The sequence below is a fragment of the Malaclemys terrapin genome, chromosome 1, assembly GCF_027887155.1.
Source record: "Malaclemys terrapin pileata isolate rMalTer1 chromosome 1, rMalTer1.hap1, whole genome shotgun sequence".
NCBI classification, from domain to species: Eukaryota; Metazoa; Chordata; order Testudines; family Emydidae; genus Malaclemys; species Malaclemys terrapin.
In genome coordinates, this window is record NC_071505.1 from 20,914,737 (window position 1) to 20,933,606 (window position 18,870).

Below are 18,870 nucleotides of genomic sequence, written 5' to 3' on the forward strand. Positions count from 1 at the left end.
AATTTTTCAACATCTTTAATATTTACCCATTATATACGTGCTCTGTTAGCACTTGGATAAAATGGGATGTGTTTATAAACTGGCCCTCTGAATTTCTTTATTTCTTTGGTTTAAATCAAACCTGTTGTTTCAGAAAAATAGGTTTTTAGAGTTTTAGTTTTGAATTTATCCTACAGTAAGAAAATAGAAATAGTTTGAGCATCCCAGCTAAATATGTAAAATCACTGGTCAAAATCTCCTCTTATTTACTTACCCTGAGCGCAACATAAATGGGTTGAATAGAGGTGTTCAGGATGTAAGGACAGAATTAAACTCCTGGGGCTTGATGCTCAGTTATGCTAAGGTGACTTTACATGACTGGCATTCTCTTTAAGGCCCCATACACTACTAGAGTGGTAGGAAAGAGCTTTGGTGAGAATTTTAAAGCATATAAAATGGCAAAAAGTATCTGTTGTACCTAGTATTTATGTTCAGTCAAACCAATTCACATTTATGTGGGCAGGAAAATGGTTTTTATGGTAATATGTGTCAACTGTCCTTGTTTTTGAATGTAAAAGAGATTTTCAGGCAATATAGGGCACTGTTTGTGCCACTTCTAGCGCAGTGGTGTCCAAAAGCATATCTGTGGCTCATAGGTGCTACTGCAATACACGATACGTTACCATATACAAGACCAAATTTCAAAGAGATCACAAAATGACCTCCACTTGAGCAGGCAAAACTTTATATACATAAGCATTTGGCATGTATATATTTGATCACTGCGACATGAGTGCTAGAAGTTACCAAATGCTATGATCTCCCACCTATCATGGGTGATAGTGCTAAAAAATAAAAGCATGTGCATAATAGACAAATGGAAACCTGGTTTAAAAATTGTCTTGTTATGTATATCTATACTATGATGTGCTTATTTTTGCCAAGAGTGTTTTGTATTTTGGCGGGCCATATATAGCAATTGTTTTTGATTTGCAACTCCCATTGTGTGCTGATAGGTTTTGGGATGGGCCAGTTGATTTGGATAAAATAAGAAGCAACCTAAAACTTGATTCTCAACTTTTCCAAGGAGTAAAAGTTTCAAGAAACTTTCAACCTTTTTTTCCCCAATTTTTTTTTAATTTATTTTATTGCATTTTTTCTATACCTCTGAAATTCCTACTTCTGTTCGACTGGTAAGGCCTGTCCAAAGGTCACTAAAACTCCAGTCAGAGTTTTTCTGCTTATTTCAGTGACCTTTGGATCTGGCCTTAGAAGTAAAGGACTGAATATCAATTTTCATAGAATCACAGAAATGTAAGTCCGGAAGAGACCTCAGGAAGTCATCAAGTCCAGCCCCATGCATTGTGGCAATGCCAAGTGAACTTAGACCATCCCTGACAGGGGTTTGTCCAGCCTGTTATTAAAAACCTCCAGTGATAGGAATTCCACAATATCCCTTGGAAGCCTATTCCAGAGCTCAGTTACCATTATAATAGGAAAGATTTTCCTACTATCTAACCTAAATCTCTCTTGCTGCAGATTATGCCCATTACTTCTTGTCCTACCTTCAGTGGACTTGGAGAACAATTGATCACTGTCCTCTTTAAAACAGCCTTAACATATTTGAAGACTGTTATCAGGTCCCCTCCACGCACAGTCTTCTTTTCTGATGACTAAACTTTCCCAGTTTTTTTAACTTTTCCTGATAGGTCTGGTTTTTCTAAACTTTTTATCATTGTTATCATTTTTGTTTCTCTCCTCTGGACTCTCTCCAGTTTGTCCACATCTTTCCTTAATCATGGTGCCCAGAATTGGACACACTAACTCCAGCTGAGACCTCACCAGTGCCAAGTAGCACAGTACAGGCCTCAGCTGGGCACTACACTTTATGAAAGATGTGGACAAATTGAAGAGAGTCGCAATATTTGCTGCCCTAATTTGAAGTTTTTAAGAGACTTTGATGTTTTGGATAAAGTGATAAGTATCCAAATGTTTGTGTGCGTTATTGCATCATCTGAATCTTTTCAGGATCACCCATTGCTAGGAGTTGCATGTATGGACTGAAGGCAGCAACTGGCCCTCAGCACATAGAAATATAGAGCAAAATAGGAAATTAAGCCAACATTATTGGCTTTAATGTTCTTTAATACTTATTTTGCAGTTTAACAATAACGCTCAGAATGTCAGTTGCTTTAATCATCTTGTCCAAGCTAATGTGAGGAACAAGAAGAAGCTGAAAGAGGCAGTCTACAAAATCTCAGCTAAAGGAATCACTGACTACAAGAAAGGCTTTACCTATGCTTTTGAACAGTTGCAAAATGTAAGTATTACCAAGTTTTCCCTCTGTGCTGTTATACTATCGATCCTTGATAATAGAACTTTAATGTCCAGATGGTCACTTTGAATGCTCCACAAGCAGTAAACAGTGTGATATATTTTATGATGCAATTACGTAGCAAGCAAATGTATCCCATCAGTATGCTTTCCCTTAGTAGAGCTCCACTCAGCTTGATTTGTGAAGGGGAAACTTCTTTGTCACTGTGATGTACTGTTTTTGTTTCACTTTGGGCTTCTTTTTTCAATGGGCTTCTCTCCCAGTTGTCACATGGCTTCAATACTGGCTGCATTGCTGCCAGTTTTCAAAGAAGAAAGTATGTTATTACATCTCAGATTAATATTTCAATTATACCCTGGTTTAGAGTGTCTCTCGGTCATGTTTAATATATCCACCTTTCCTGATTTCATTTATTTGATACATAGTGCATGCTTGTCTGGTTATAAAGAGGTATTAGCTAGCAGAGGGATATTGGATGGAGGAAAGAGACTGTTCCAAACTATTTTAAACATGGAAAGGAGAAAGGAATCCGCCTCACCAGGGGGGAATGCATTGGCTCCATCTTTTGATTATGTTACCTATTCCCATATTGTACCCACACAGTGTCTGTCTAATTAGGAGTATAGTGAAATAATATTGCCAATTTACCATAATCAGTTTATTTACTACTGTTTCTTTTAAAAATATTTAATGTACATAATCAAAATACACCTCTACCCCAATATAACGCTGTCCTCAGGAGCCAAAAAATCTTACCACGTTATAGGTGAAACCGCCTTATATCGAACTTGCTTTGATCCACGGGAGTGCGCAGCCCCGCCCGCCCCAGAGCGCTGCTTTACCGCATTATATCTGAATTTGTGTTATTTCGGGTCACGTTATATCAGGGTAGAGGTGTACTTGTATAGTTCATAATATTAACAGCTATGGGACAGCTCTTCAAATGACGTAAATGGACTATGCCAGTTAACACCATCTTATTATCTGGCCTACTAAACAGAATGGGCTGAATTCGTTCCTGGTGAAACTTTATTGACTCTTATGATCTCCCTCAATAGAGGTCAGTCTCTTTCTCCCTCACCAGCTTCCTGTTGGACCTAGGCACCTCTCCTGTCACTCTGTATCATGCCATGGGAACAGAGCTGTTTGGAGAATTTCCATCCAACTGAAATTTTGAAGGAAAAAAACAGTATAATATTTGCAAGAATATTTTCTGACCAACTCAGTGTAGGTGGGATAAAGGATTCAATGCCCTCTGCAGCTGATTATATGAAACTTTAAGCAGAAGGTTAAAATAATTATTTAAATCTTTTAGTCCAACTTGAGACCAATGTCACTTCTGTCCCTCTCTGACTGTGGGCATGTTAGAGCAATAACAGGAGAAAGCTAGAAGGAGTTTTGTTTAGAGCTGTAAGTTCCTCAGAGCAGAGAGACACTGGGGGTTATGGTTGGTACAAAACTGAGTATATTCTTAGCACTTAAATAATCACTAGGAAATAGAAATAGAAGTTCTAATTTGAAAGCAATGAATACAGCAAAGTCACAAGATGCACTTGTTCTCAAAGCTAAATGCAAAGGTAAAGAGAAATAAAATACGAGACTAAGACAGATCAGCTTTATAATAAATTCCAAGGATGCTAAATATTTAAAAAGGTCGAGGTCTTATAATAATTACGTAGGCTGTGGATGACGACCACTTGAACTCACTCTCACACTTAAGCAAGTGTTGCCTTCTTTGTGCCTACAGGAAAATTGCTTTATAGAAATATTGCTGGATGGAAATAAATATTTTAATATCATCTTTGAAATAAATTAAGGCACTCCGCTAGTAATATGGATGTGCTGATTTGTGAGTCAGTGTCATCTACTGTTCTTCTACATTATATTTGCAAAGAAATCTTTACTCAGTGTTCTTTAGATTTGGTGGATCAATTAATTTTTGCCCTATTGTAATGAATACTATAGAAGGAATTGTTCTGTAAATCACTTTGTAGCCTTTTGTGATTCCAAATAGGAGGCTTTTACATTGCTTTGCTTTTTCCTTCCCCAATGACATGAAAACTCATTGTGCAAGATGCATTCATAGAGTTTCATGCACCAAGCTATATTCCAGACATACAGGTAAGGGAACTCAGTTTTTAAGAGTGTGATAATTATTTCAAAGTAAAGCAATTTTATCCACAAAATGAATGTGGTAGCACCTTCATTTAAAAAAAAAAAAAAGATGGCTAGCTACTTGCTTGCTTAGTTGAAGTTTAAAAATATAAAATAAAATAAAGAATGGAAGATACAATTAGCATCCTAAGAGGGGGGTCAGAAAGGATTTTTAAAATAGAGAGACATCCTGTCATTAGGAGCATTAAGAAAATCATAAGGGTTTCTGATGTATTTTAGCACATTTTCATCTTCATCTGAGACATGATATTACGTCTTGTTAGCTGGTAGCATGAATTCTTTAATAGACGAATCTCTGACAAGATGGATCAAATCCTACACTGAAAATGCAGAAAAGTTGTAAATTAAACGCATGTGTAAGTTAATGATGTTTTGACTTAGTTATAAATCTCTGACATGATGGGTGGCCAAACTATCACAGTGGGCTGGAATGTGAATTTTACAGCCAGCCCTGGCCGTGTAAGAGAATCTGTGCCTTCCCTGCTGGCTCCTTGGGGTAGGACAGAGACTGGAAATATGCTTGTTTTTAAGGGAACCCATAACAGATTCCCCCACCCCTTGTACAGACTCATACATTTGTGAGAGTGGAGCCTCCCACTCGGAGATTGTGGGGAGGGACAGCAGAGATTAAATAGCACCCCCTGACAACACGTATTCAGTGAGACACAAGGTGCACGAGTCTGCACACAGGCAGAAGAGAGTCTTCTTTTTCCCTATGCTGCTGAGAGGTTAAGTGGGCTGTGCTTAGGGTTGCCAGGCATCCAGTTTTCAACCGGAATGCCCGGTTGAAAAGGAACTCTTGCAGCTAGTTAAGACCGGTTGGTGGTGAAGTTGGGGCTCAGGGCTAAGGCAGGCTCCCTACCTGCCCTGGCTAGATGCTGCTCCCGGAAACGGACACCAGGTCTCTGCATTCCCTAGGCGCTGGGGCAGCTAGGGATTGGGAGGCTCTGCGCACTGCCCGTGCCCCGAGTACCAGCCCCACAGCTCCCACTGGCTGTGGAGAACCGTGGACCAATTGTAGCTGTGGGAGGGGAGCGTCTGTGGGCGCAAAGCAGTGCGCAGAGCTGCCTGGCCGCCCATGCACCTAGAGGCCACAGGGACCTGGCGGATGTTTCCTTGGAGCTGCGGTAAGCACTGCCGGGACCCTGCACACCCCGAAACCCTCATCCCCAGCCCCACTCCCAGCCAGATCCCTCACCCACCCACACCCCAACCCCCTGCCCCAGCCCAGAGTCCCCTCCCGCACCCTAAATCCCTCATCCCGGGCCCCACCCGAGAGCCTACACCCCCAGCCGGAGCCCTCACCCCACGCACCCCAAACCCCTGCTCCAGCCCGGTGAAAGTGAGTGAAGGTAGGAAGAGTGAGCGACGTAGGGAGGGGGCATGGAGCGAGCGGGGTTAGGGCCTCAGAGAAAGGAAGGGAATGTGCATGGCTTTGGAGAAGAGGCAAGGGTGTTCGGTTTTGTGTGATTAGAAAGTTGCAACCCTAGCTGTGCTATATCCCGATGTAATTTACAGGTAAGAAATATTGCATAAACTTGCTCACTAACACAGTGTTCATAAAGATAAACCCAGAGGGAACAGGAAAGAAAGAGGAAAAGCTCCTCTTGTAGTTGCTTAGACCACCATACAAAGGGACTCTAGGGAAACAGGGAAGGTATGGTAGTACAGAATAACACTACATCACAATGCAGGAGACTACCGTTAATATGAAGCAAATAGCCATATTGCAAAATGTAATATATATCTAAATATAGACATGAACAATATATCGCCATTATTGCAAAATGTATAGTTACATATAAACTAGAACATCTAGTTATTTTTAAACTAAACAGAATGTACTCATAATATGATTCTTTTATTATAGCAATATATTTGATAAAGTATGCAGCTAATTATATATTCTGGAGGAAATTCTACTCGTAAGGTACATCTACACTACAGGGGGGAGTCGATTTAAGATACGCAAATTCAGCTACGTGAATAGCGTAGCTGAATTCAACGTATCGCAGCCGACTTACCCCGCTGTGAGGACGGCGGCAAAATCTACTTCTGCGGCTTTCTGTCGGCGGCGCTTACTCCCACCTCCGCTGGTGGAGTAAGAGTGCCGATTTGGGGATCGATTGTCGTGTCCCGATGGGACGCGATAAATCGATCCCCGAGAGGTCGATTTCTACCCGCCGATTCAGGCGGGTAGTGTAGACCTAGCCTAAGTGGCATTGGTGTTAATGCAGAGTCTGATGTAAAATATAAAGCTTTAATATGCCTGTGGTATGAAGCATACATTTTCAATACATGTATTGTATTTAAATAATACACATAGGCACCAGTTTCATACCACTTCTTTACCTTAGGAGACCGTAGGTTGTCCTGCAGCCACTGTGGGGGACACACTTACTTTTACTGGCAGAATCCCATTTTCCATCACCCTTTCAGCAAGAGAGTGCAGTTAGACCTCCTTTGCCTTAGTGAAAGTACCAAAGCTGTACCTCAAGATGCATACATGGCAAACTACAGCAACCAGCCAATTCTAATATAATCACCATCTTCCCTTCCCGCTCCTTCTCCCCATGGTTTCAACCACTCATTACACCCTGATCTGGTAAAGATTTCTATTGATGAGATTGCAAGTGACAATGGCAGGGGACCATCTTTTAATCTATGTTTGTATATTGTTGGGTCTCCAGTCCTGATTGGCTAATAAAAATCTAAGTTTCCATTACATCTATCACTTTTATCTAAGCACCATAGTACATGTGCTAATAGTCCCACTGTAAGCTCTTTTGGGATAGAGACAGTAAAATACTGTGCACTCTTATGACGTTATATAGATGCACACTAGATGTCTAACTTAAACCACAAAGTAAGTCAGTACAGATGTTGGCCCAGTAGAACAAGGACCAAATTTGCTTTACCTTACTTGTGTAGGTTGTCCTTTTAAATCAGTGGAACACTTTGTGAAAGTAAGGTGGCCAGGATTTGGGCCTCCAGTCAATTATTTTTGTGGTGTCCTTATGAATTTATTTTGGAATGTCTATTAAATCATTAAGCAGGTAGGTGTTTTTCAATATTTAAAAAATACCTGTTCTAGTTTTATTACTTTTTTTAATATAAAAGAGCAGCAGCCCAAAGCAATGTATTGTATATAATATTTTACAAGCAAAAGTGATCCTGCAGTTTTTATTTCCAAATGAAACTTACAGTGCTGACAGGAGTGATATTAATGCAATGATTTCAAATTTCTTCATTCGTCATTACTGGTAAGAAAATTCATAAGGCTCAGTTCTGTCCTTCGTTAGACAGAGGTGCCTCTTGAAAACTGAGCTTCTGATGTCAATAGGTCGTAAAGAATTAGTTTTAGTAAAAATGCAGTTATAGCAAGTAAAGAATTTTGATTTATTTTCTTAATACCAGAATTTGGTGAGCGTACTATAGAATAATATAATAAAGTAGCTGTATTAGTGCTCATCAATTAACCAGTGAGGACTAGATTGTTACATTATGGTTTCTTCTCTATTAGGGTCATTGCATAGCTTCATCACCCCAGGAACATACCGCTGGATGATTTGTGATGCAGAGGGTCAGAATTTCTCCTCACTTCTCCCTTGTTTTCGTTGTAGAGAAAGTTACTTCACCTTTTCTCATGAGCAGCTTGCTTCTCCCAGTTGCTCTGCCAGCTACATTGGCTACTGAATTACGGATCTGAGACAGGGCTCCTCCCACCCTGTTTACAGAGAGGAATCTGGGGTGCGCAACACCTCCCCTCCATGGGTGTTGCAATTGACTCAGAGGAGCAGGGGTTTTCTTGTTCCTTCAAGTAGCCAGGTAACCTTGGTGAAAACCTACCTCACTTTGTGTAAGCCTGCAAAACATGTGCTTTGAGTGTAAAAGCAACCAAAAAAAAATAAAAATAAAAAAAAGTCAGCAAAAATAAATGAAGAGGAAACCTGAGCTGATTCTGAAGAAATGTAACAAAAACAAAACAAATCCCTTACAGCACTGAGTTTGTAAGCCTTAAACCTAAGAGATGGTAAGTTCACTGGGAGCTGAGTGGTAATTTATTTACCTCAGATCTTCAGTTTAAGGACCAAATTAGTCGCCAGAGAGTTTGACTGTCTCAGCACTTGGGATTCCAACTTGAGACACTCAGGGTGTCTGAGATTGCACTCCTATGAGTTGAAGCATCAGTGGCCACTTCTGGAAATTTGGCTTCTGATGTAGAATTTCCAGAGCGTGGGAGGAAGGAGGGAGTCTGGTCGAGTAAAACTGAAGGAGAGAGTGAAAATGTCCTCTTTTTTAAATTGCATATGCAAGATATCCACTGTCTGAGTCACATTCAGGCATCCAATGAATAGAATTTGGCAGCAGGATTTGATCTGAATGTTCTGTTTTAACAAGTATGCAATTTACCTCCACTCCAAACAACCCTATTCCATGCAGGTCCCTTATGCTTCTTTGGGTGGAACATACCTGATTACCACAATGTTGCTTTTGGTCAGATCTGAGGTGTACCATAATTTGGCTCTTAAAGGGTGAAGGAAAGTTTCTTTCAGAACTGATGCACTAATAATACTAATATCTTGGTGACAAAAAGCAGGATATATACTTAGAAATACTATATTGGACACAGACTTGTTGAGTGAAATCCTAGCTCCATTGAGGTCAGCAGAAGCTTTGACATTCTCCATTGCTGGGTCCTAGAGCCTCCCTCCTGACCAAGCTGGAAGAGACACGCTGCTGTTTTGTAGCCCCTCAGCCCAAGCCCCACGAACTCCAGTCAGCTGACCAGGGCCAGCCAGGGAGGCTGTTTTATTGAAGTGTAAACATATCCAGTGAGGTCAGGTTTTAACCCATTGATACTTAAATAATGTGCTTTCCTCTGCATAATGCATAAAAATGAGGCATTGCTTGCCCTTCAGAGCTGAACTATGTTTCTGGGAACTATATTACACTTCTGCATTTTTTTTTTTGAGAGCCAGAACTAAAGGCATACTTCTCTTTGAATCTCTTACAGCACAGTGGCTCTAGAGCTAATTGCAATAAGATCATTATGTTGTTTACTGATGGTGGTGAAGAAAGAGCACAAGAGATTTTCCACAGATACAACAAAGACAAAAAAGTAAGTGGCATTTACAAGGCTTTTGTATGAAGGTATGAAGATACCTAATAGGACATTTAGGTGGTTTCTGGAAAAAAACCTTGTGTTTTCATAAGTGTTCAAAATAACTGGTATCTTTGAGATGCAAGTATTGAATAATACACCATCGGAAGTTTTCCCAGTCAACAATATTGGTATGAAAATGTGATGGAATTATTAAATAATATTTTGCGTTCATACACTGCCTACCACCCGTGGATCTCAAAGCTTTTACTCCTGGGAGAATTCTGCCCCAATACATAAAAATTCTGCACCAAAAAGATTAAAAAATCCTGCGCACAATATTTTAAAAGTCTATAAAATTCTGCATATCTTATTTATCAAAATAGCACAATATAAACACACCAGTTTCAATTATTTTGGTAATTTATTTCAAAATATCTGTCAACAAATATGTAACTATACAGACAAAAAAGATTCAGGAAATGTTTTTTGACAAATAGTTCCCTTACTAGGCATATTCATACAGAACTCTGAGGAATAATTCATTTAATCTACCACACAGAAATGTATTTCCGTAGCAGTGCACAGGCTTTGGGAACCCGGAGGAACAAGAGGAGCTGAGGGAAGTAATTTCTGGGAAGGAGCCTGGGAGTGAACCTGGAGGGTTATTGGGTGTGGGTGGGAAAAGATTGGAACAGTTTTTTTGTAGGGGAGGGACTGCTGGGGAGCCTCCCCCATGTAGATCCTGGCTGACCCCTAGTCTTTTCCAATCAGTCAGACACATCTGCCCCTGTCCCCATGTGTCCCTGCACCCCCACTCCCATTCAGCGCCTGTCCTAGATTGTCCCCCCACTATCCCTTCTGAACTACAGTCCATGTGACCCTCCAAGCAGCCCCATGTGACCATTCTGTTTTTCCTCGCCCTGGAGGCAAGGCACTATGAGGGACGCAACCTCTGCTCTCTCCCTATCAACTGCTGACTGCTATGGCTAGTGAGTGGTGAGCCTGCTGCCTCTGCTCTGGTGCCACGGAAGCCCTTGGTGGGCAAAAGGCATAACAGCAGAGCCTCTCCAGCAGAATGTATTTTCTGCAGAAAAAAAAAATCTGCAAGACACATGAATTCTGCACATGTGCAGTGGCACAGAATTCTCCCAGGAGTACTCTTTGTAAACCATAATGCATTAAGCTTTCCTGTAACTCCAGTGCTATAGGTAGCTATTATCCCTGTACTACAAATGAAGAACATGAGATACAGGAAGATTTAGTGACTTGCTGAAGGCCACACAAGTCACCGCTGTGCATGTGGGGACACACACACTTACACAATCTCTCCCTTTTTTCCCCACTGGCATTTCTGTGTTAAGCAGTGAGCCATTCATTTTCATGACTGTATGTAACATCCATACAAAACAGACAACAAGTTAAGAGAGTTTTGTACATGAATATTTATTTGCCTAAAGCTTTCAGGATCACAGGTTTGCAGGGCTATAGTTCTGGATAACAGTTCCCAATATATGCCATTTCACTACTCTTCTCTGTTTTGTTATCTCTGTTGATATGTACGCCTCCACAGCTGATATTTTCTTTGTAATAGCAATTAATGGTTTTTTTTTAATCTAGCAGATATAGACATAAGTAGATCGGATAGCTAGAAACTGAAGCTATATAAATTCAGACTAGAAATAAGGTGAATATTTTTAACAGTAAAAAACTGGAACAGCTTACCTAGGGATGTGGTCGATTCTCTGTCACCTGAACTCTTTAAATCAAGATTAGAGGTCTTTCTAAAAGATGTGCTATAGTTCAACCAGGAGTTATGGACCCAATGCAGAAATCACTGTCTCAAATTCTATGAGTTATGTTATTCGGGTCATGCCGAATCCTCACTCAATATTTTTCAATGTAAGTTTCTTCATAATTAAGATAATTTTAACTCTCCCAATGTCTCCTGATGGATCTATAGTTAGTGTAGTGCAAGTAGCTAGGAATTAGGTCCCCAACTCAGCAAGATGCTTGGTATCTTTAGCACATGAACAGTCCCTTTGACTTCAGTGGAACTATTCATGTGCTGAAAGTTGGGCATGTACCTTGCTGAATTGGGCCCAGGAATCCAGGGCTTGTTTCTGTCTCTGATGATGACTCACTGTGTGACCCTGAACAAGTTCCTTCACTTGTTTTCGGCCTTGCTCTCAATCTGCAATATGGATATAAAGCTTCCCTCACAGTGGTGTCATGAGCTTTAGTTAATCTTTGTGTATTATTTTGAGACTTTTGAATGAAAGGTAGTCCATAAGTACCAAGTATTTTTTAAAACTGGTAATTAACAATAAGCTACATTGCACTTACAGCTGGAGTTGTAGCTACTCAATTCTAAGGCATACTGACTGTGCAGCCTGCTCAAATTATACATGGAAATTTCATGCTATCCTACCTCTTTTCTGTTCCTGATAGCATTTATTATGACACAACAAAACCAAAAGAATAGTTACTAAATGACATTGTGTGAAAGAGGCATGAACGACTGTGAGTCATTTTAGTGTTTTCCATTTGCAATTGTGTTTTAGGATTGGAAATAGGGTAAAATGTCCACCTAAGACAGGTGCAGTTTTATAATGCTCAGAAATGAATCACACTCTATCCCACATTGTGTCCAACTACACAAGTTTAAGAAAGACAACAAATTCCTCAGCCATGCATGGGAAATGAAATGTATGGGTATTGTCCGTCACACAATTTGATACTGCCTACTAAATAAAATTTGTGGATGATAATGGCCACCTTGTTGGAACATATGCCGAAATTAAGCACATTTTCTGATACAATTAATTGTAATGACAGCGACTCATATCTGATTAATTTTATAAATCTTCTGGTTTAAGTTTCAGTAAAGGCCAACATTCCTTTTCCTTATCTAATAATGTACTAGCAAAAATGCCTGTATTATTGCTTTGCACCAAAGTGACTTCGAAAGTACATTGAGTACAGTTTTTTACGTGTGGCACTTAAAAAGCACAAGGTTTATTCAAGGAAAAAGAAAATGCTTCTTCAATCAAGTAAACATCTTCACATTCTTGAAGGTGAATTTGTGGTTGCAAAATATAATTAAAGACATTAAAAAATATATTACAGCAAAAGATGGAATGAGGGTAATCAGTGATTTGTATTGGCAAATTCATCTGTCTGAACTCCTAATACAAATAACCACACTATTGTAGCAAGGTTCTGGTGTTTCTCAAAGTAATATCTTAATGCAAAAGTTATTAGTATTAATTCAAGAGCTCATGGTCTATCTGGTGACAAGGATAAGCATTATTTCTGGAATGTTAAATGTGTATCTCTCTCTCTCTCTTTGTTAACATCTATAATTAAAGTTTAGACTGGCAGAGGATAAAAGTAAAGCCACTGGCACATGCATTCCAAGATTAGAAAATTAATATTTGTATCTTGCAAAGAAATAGCCACAGAGAATAGTGTAGCCTTTTAAAGACTATATAGTAAGCTGTGTTCATGCAAGATATGATAAATCTTCTCACTGGTTATGATTATCGTCCTGATTCTAGTACTTTTACTCCAGGCTACTTATGCCACAAGTAGTCATTGAACTTAATAGGGACTAAATTACAGACAGATTCTATTCAAGATGAGTTAGGTTATCAGAATCTGCTTCCATGTATTTTTCAGTAATAGCATTAGAGTAACAAAATGCAGCTGAGCTGTGTAATGCGCACAAGACAGAACCAGTGGTGGTATCTTTTCTTGAATGATATGCATTCATGTTTGAGCATTTCTCCCTATGCTTAGCAAAGGGGTTGTAAAAGAAAAATCTTGATGTTGTTCACTATTGTTGCATAATACAGTGAATCACTGTGACCTTGGAGATGTAACTTTTTTGGCTGCCAGTCTGAGATTGTGGAATGAATTCCCCAAGGAAGTAGGGGCCATCACAAACCTCTTTCTACTCTAAGTGCAAGGCACATTTCTTCAACCCTGTCTTCTCTAACATAAATATACATTTAAAAAAACAAACAAATGAGACACACACTGCACACACTTCTCTCCCTAGAGAGAGAAGGGGAGAACAAACAACATATGATAGATTTTAATCACATTGCTTAATGCACTACTGGAAGATGCTCAGATGCTACATTAATGACTGCAGTATAATAATGCCTTTATGAATAGAGTAGAATTAAAAAGAACAAGGAGTACTTGTGGCACCTTAGAGACTAACAAATGTATAGCTTTTGTGGGCTAAAACCCACTTCATCAAATGCAAGGAGTGGAAAATACAGTAGGAAGATGTATATAACAGTACATGAAAAGATGGGAGTTGCCTTACCAAGTGGGGGGTTAGTTCTAATGAGACAATTTAATTAAAGTGGGGTATTACCAACAGGATGAAAAATCACTTTTGTACTGGTAATCAGGGTGGCTCATTTCAAACAGTTGACAAGAAGGTGTGAGTAACAGTAGGGGGAAATTAGCATGGGGAAATTAGCTTTTAGTTTTTGTAGTGACCCATCCACTCCCAGTCTTTATTCAGGCCTAATTTGATGGTGTCCAGTTTGCAAATTAATTCCAGTACTGCAGTTTCTTGTTGGAGTCTGTTTTTGAAGTTTTTTTGTTGAAGAATTGCCACTTTTAAATCTGTTATTGAGTGTCCAGGGAGGTTGAAGTGCTCTCCGACTGGTTTTTGAATGTTATAATTCTTGACATCTGATTTGTGTCCATTTATTCTTTTGTGTAGAGACTGTCCAGTTTGGCCAATGTACATGGCAGAGGGGCATTGCTGGCATATGATGGTATATATGACATTGGTAGAATTAGTGTAGAATTAGGTAGAGTAGAATTAGTTATACTGTAATATGTACCTTATGTTGGAAGACTTATTACCTGTCCATAGTACAAAAAAATGCCATCTTCTCCTTTATTCAAATCAGATTATGTTACTCCATATTGTTGCTTCCCCTCCAAGCTGAACTCACTTTGGTTCTCAAAGTATTTCCTTCTTGGTGCGAATCGCATTGTCATTCTTTGGCATGTAAGGGAGCTAAGCACCTTTTGGCCAATCACACAACATGGCCTATTTACACTTCTTTGCATTGTTTAGTTGTTACTGGAGCTTGACCTTAGCTCAGCCTTCAAGTTGACAAGTCAAAGAAAACAATAAACAGTTTTATAAAACAAAAACAGCAACCCATGAAAATAAAGGTAGGAAAAATGTCCTGTTAAATTACTGATTTTCATCAGAGATGCCAAACGCATTAAAAAAAAACACAGAAATTGGGCTTGTTTTTTGGCTTAATTGGCTTGTGAGTTGCTCGTTGGTTACTTTTTGGCTTGTTGCATGTTTGGCTTGTAGCTTGTTGCTCTTTTTTCTGATCGGCTCCTGGCAAGCAGGGGCAAGGAGCTAGCAGGGGCAAGGATGGGGAGAGAGTCTGGGGTGCACAGTGGGCCCACCACAGTCTCAGACTGCATGCCGGGGGGATCTAGTCACATAGAGTGTCGGGGTTCTTAGGGATTGGCTTGTTTTGGCCTTGTTTTGAAATGGGATTAGCTTGATGTTTGGCTTATTGCTAAAGTTGGCAACTGTGATTTTCATCTGTTTATGCTGGTATATGGCTATATTTCAAGTCACTTTCTGTCTCTTTAAATCTCTTAGTGTGTGAATGCAGATATTGTTATAAAACAAACTTAACCATTAATATTTTGAGGGGACACATTCTAACTTTTCTGCATGCAGGGACCATGTTTGCACAATGGGGTCCTGGGCTATGCCAAAGGCTCTGAGGTGTTACTGCACTAAAAATAATAGTAATGCCTTGGAAATTTAAATTATTCATTGAATCATACCTTGACACTTTTATAAAGCTATACGTAGTGTAACAGAATACAACTTCACAGGGTGCTATTTAACAATTGGCATGTTTACCTTTACTGTGGCATTCACCGTGCTTGCATTAAACACGGGAAATACCACATTCGCAGTGGTAAATTACAGGAATGAAAGTGGTAAATATTCATTTTGTATGTGCAGCCAGACTACAGATAACTTCCCTGGAGACTGCAGTATATTTACATATAATGGCCAAGCGAAGCAAGGCCCTTAACTGGATGGCATTTCTCTGATACCCATTACTGCAGGAGGGAACCCTTGGGGACTACTATTCACAACCGGTTAGCAGTAATTATCACACAAATTACAAGCAAGCATAACTAAAGGAAGAGCTATTTTCCATAAGCTTAGACAGTGGCATATATCGTTTAAACAGAATTCTGAAAACCACAGCCCTGACTACTCGCAGCCATTAAAAAACCCGTGACACTTTCATGATAGGGTGCTAGCCCCAATGTGTTGTCCAAATTCCAGTCAGTGTTTAAAAAAAAAAAATTACTGTTTTCTGTAATTACCCCAGTAGTTGGAATCAGATGTGGCATTTTTCCACTTTAAGACTGGATTTGTTGGTGTAATTTAACAGCTGTCAAATTCTGCCCAGAGATGTCTGCATTTCAGTAGTAGGTGGGAATGATTCTTCTGTGTATGTGTGTTTTACATGCATGTGATGAGACTAAAGGGGCGTAATGCAATGTTAACTGGATGAAACTAAGGAAGATTTAGATTGAATGGGTCAGACCCTGAGCTATGTCTGAACTAAGCTTGACATAGTCTAAGGAGGGACAAAGGTTTTAAACCAACTTTATGCTTCCTGGATGCTAAGCTAGTGTCTGGATTACTCTACTGTACATCAATTGTTACTTACCCCTAAGGTGACCCAGAAAGTAGGGATTACCATGACAATTTGTCTTGGCCCAGACCATGCCCTCTACTCTGGGAACTGTAATAGGGGTGGTGGTGTAGAAGGTACTGGGCAGGAGGAATCCTCCACTGGCCAGCTAGCCTGGCTTTACTGCCACTTTGTACTGGGTACTAGCACAGTGCGACTGTAAGGGACATAGGTGGGCTGACCTAGTGGTCACAGCTGGGCGATGGTCCACATGTCAGGGACAGTACTCGATGAACAGGAGTCAGAAGAATCACTAGAGTCAGGGTCAAAGTCAGGCTGGAATCAGAGACCAGAGATAGTACAAGGCTGGAATTGAAAGGCAGGAATCAAGTTCAGAGTCAGGCTGGAGTCAGAGACCAGTGGTGGTATCAGGCAAGAACCAGGGTCAGAGTCAAACTGGGATCGGAGACCAGAGATCAGGAGATGAGATCTGGAGTCGTAGCAGGCCCGAAGTCTTTGTTGTTGACCAGACAACTCCCTGGGGTACCCTCCAGGGTTACATAGGGTAGATGGTAAATCAGAGGGCATCAGGGTCACTCTGGGTCCCTTGGGAAGTACTTCCTGTGGCACCTTCTCCACAGTGCTCCCTGGCTGGGGCTCCTCATTGTATCTCGGTAGCACCGTGGGAATGTCAGCTATCTTAGGCTCTGCAGAGTCTGATTCTAGTTCCCACAGCTTTACAGCAACTTAGCTAGGCTAATTTCTAGACTATGTTCCTAACTATGAGATCAATTGAACTGTAGAATGGTTTCCCAAGAGAATTGATAAAAGACCTCTCTTTGGAGACATTTATAAACAAAAGTACTAGAGGGAACAATCCTATAATGGCCAGGGAAGAAGATCTAGTAGGTCACTTTCATTTCTAATTTCCATGAACCAGCTAATCACATGCAGCTACTTCACTTTCCTCTAGTGAGACAGCAACTATACAAGTAATGGCGTCTTCTCAGGGCACCGTAATGTTCACAGCTACTTATTTGAAATATATTACATTAGTCCCTTGTGATATGAGGCCATTCTCCAGTGTTATCTGTTAATATTAGTGATGACTTTCACTCAGAGACTTTAAAAAACGGAAATGAATCAGTTTTTTTGGAGAAACTGATAGATAAATAAAAACACTGAATCAGAAGAAACATTTTTTGTATGTTTTAATAATAGAGCATAGATATTCTGAAATTCGATTGTGCCCTGCATCTCAAAGCATTTCAAAACATGGATGAATTTCACAGTACAGATTCACAACAACCCTATTGATTAGGTAACTATACTATTCCCCTTAAAAAAAAAAAAAAAAAGAACAAACTAAGGCCACAGTCCTGCAATGAGCACTATGTGGGCCAAATCTTGCACCTGGGCAGAGCCCATTGTAGAGCTGAGGGCTAAGCACAGAGAGAGAATAAATGACTTGCCTAAGGTCACAAAGCAAGTCTTTGCCAATGCTGGGAATAGAACCCAGATCTCCTAATTCCATTCACTTTAAAAACTATTCTTCCTCCCTTGATATTTTATTTCTGTGTTTAATGGAACATGCAACTTAAAAACTGTGTATTTAAAAACAAACACCCCCTTCTCTCCAATTTCCTTCCCTTTGTTACTATTACTAATAGGCTGCACCTTGATTATGTAGGAATACATCATTTACTATTCACCATGTATCAGTTTTCAGCTGGATGGAGTATTGCTTATGTCACACTTGAGCACACAGAACTGACTAATGAAATTTCAAAAATTTTGAGTGGTAACCCAAGTTGTCTTTTGGCTCCTATTAGTTGCCCTGGTTTTACTTGTCCTTATACAATTCTCTCACTCTTTTATCCAGGACTTCCTGAGGTGGTGTTTACCTCGCAGTTTAGTTAGGTCTGTCTCCCAGAAGATACAGAGGTTTAAAATGAAAACAGATAAGGGAAATGCTTCTCTTCTAATGATGCAAAACAGGTTTGATGAGGTCTCTCTCTCTCTCGTGGCAAAGCCTCAAGGATTGGCCCTTGAGATGACAATAACCTTCAGTCTCTCCCTAGCTTCATCTGTCATTGGCCAAAGACCTTTAACTCCTTGTGACACTACAACAGCCTTACCATCAAAGACGTGGCTTTCCCCTTATTCCTCTTAGCCTTTTACTTTCATTAAGCAAAGTTAGGCCTACTGTCCTACTATATCTAAAAATACCAAGCAATCTACTAAGGTCTAGAGCAGACCCTTTACCGCAGAGTTCATTTCTACCCCAATCCTAACTTTTTATATACATCTTACTTTGAAAATCCAGGGATGAGTGGATCCAATTCACGCTGCAAAAGAATTAGTCCTGGGAAGCCTGGGCTGCCAATCTCATTAGTACCCTCTTAAAATCTAGCAGCTTTTTCCACCCTGCTTTTCTATCCTTGGGTCTGAAAAAAAATTACTGTTGGTTTAAGGAAAGGTGCTTTATGTCAACTGACTGTCAGCTCAGTAAAGTTTTTCCAGCCAGAGTATGGTGAGAGTATTGTTCTCAT

The 18,870-nt window shown here is 40.0% G+C and overlaps 1 protein-coding gene across 3 annotated transcripts in view; it reads left to right on the plus strand.

Annotated features, from left to right (window-relative positions):
- Positions 1 to 18,870, plus strand: part of CACNA2D1 (calcium voltage-gated channel auxiliary subunit alpha2delta 1) — a 671,705-nt gene that overhangs the window by 548,172 nt on the left and 104,663 nt on the right. For all 3 annotated transcript variants that reach the window (XM_054017298.1, XM_054017306.1, XM_054017317.1), the window contains exons 11-12: positions 2,141 to 2,299; positions 9,507 to 9,611. In XM_054017298.1, coding sequence (XP_053873273.1) covers positions 2,141 to 2,299; positions 9,507 to 9,611 — 264 coding nt within the window. The remainder of the gene's footprint in view (positions 1 to 2,140; positions 2,300 to 9,506; positions 9,612 to 18,870) is intronic.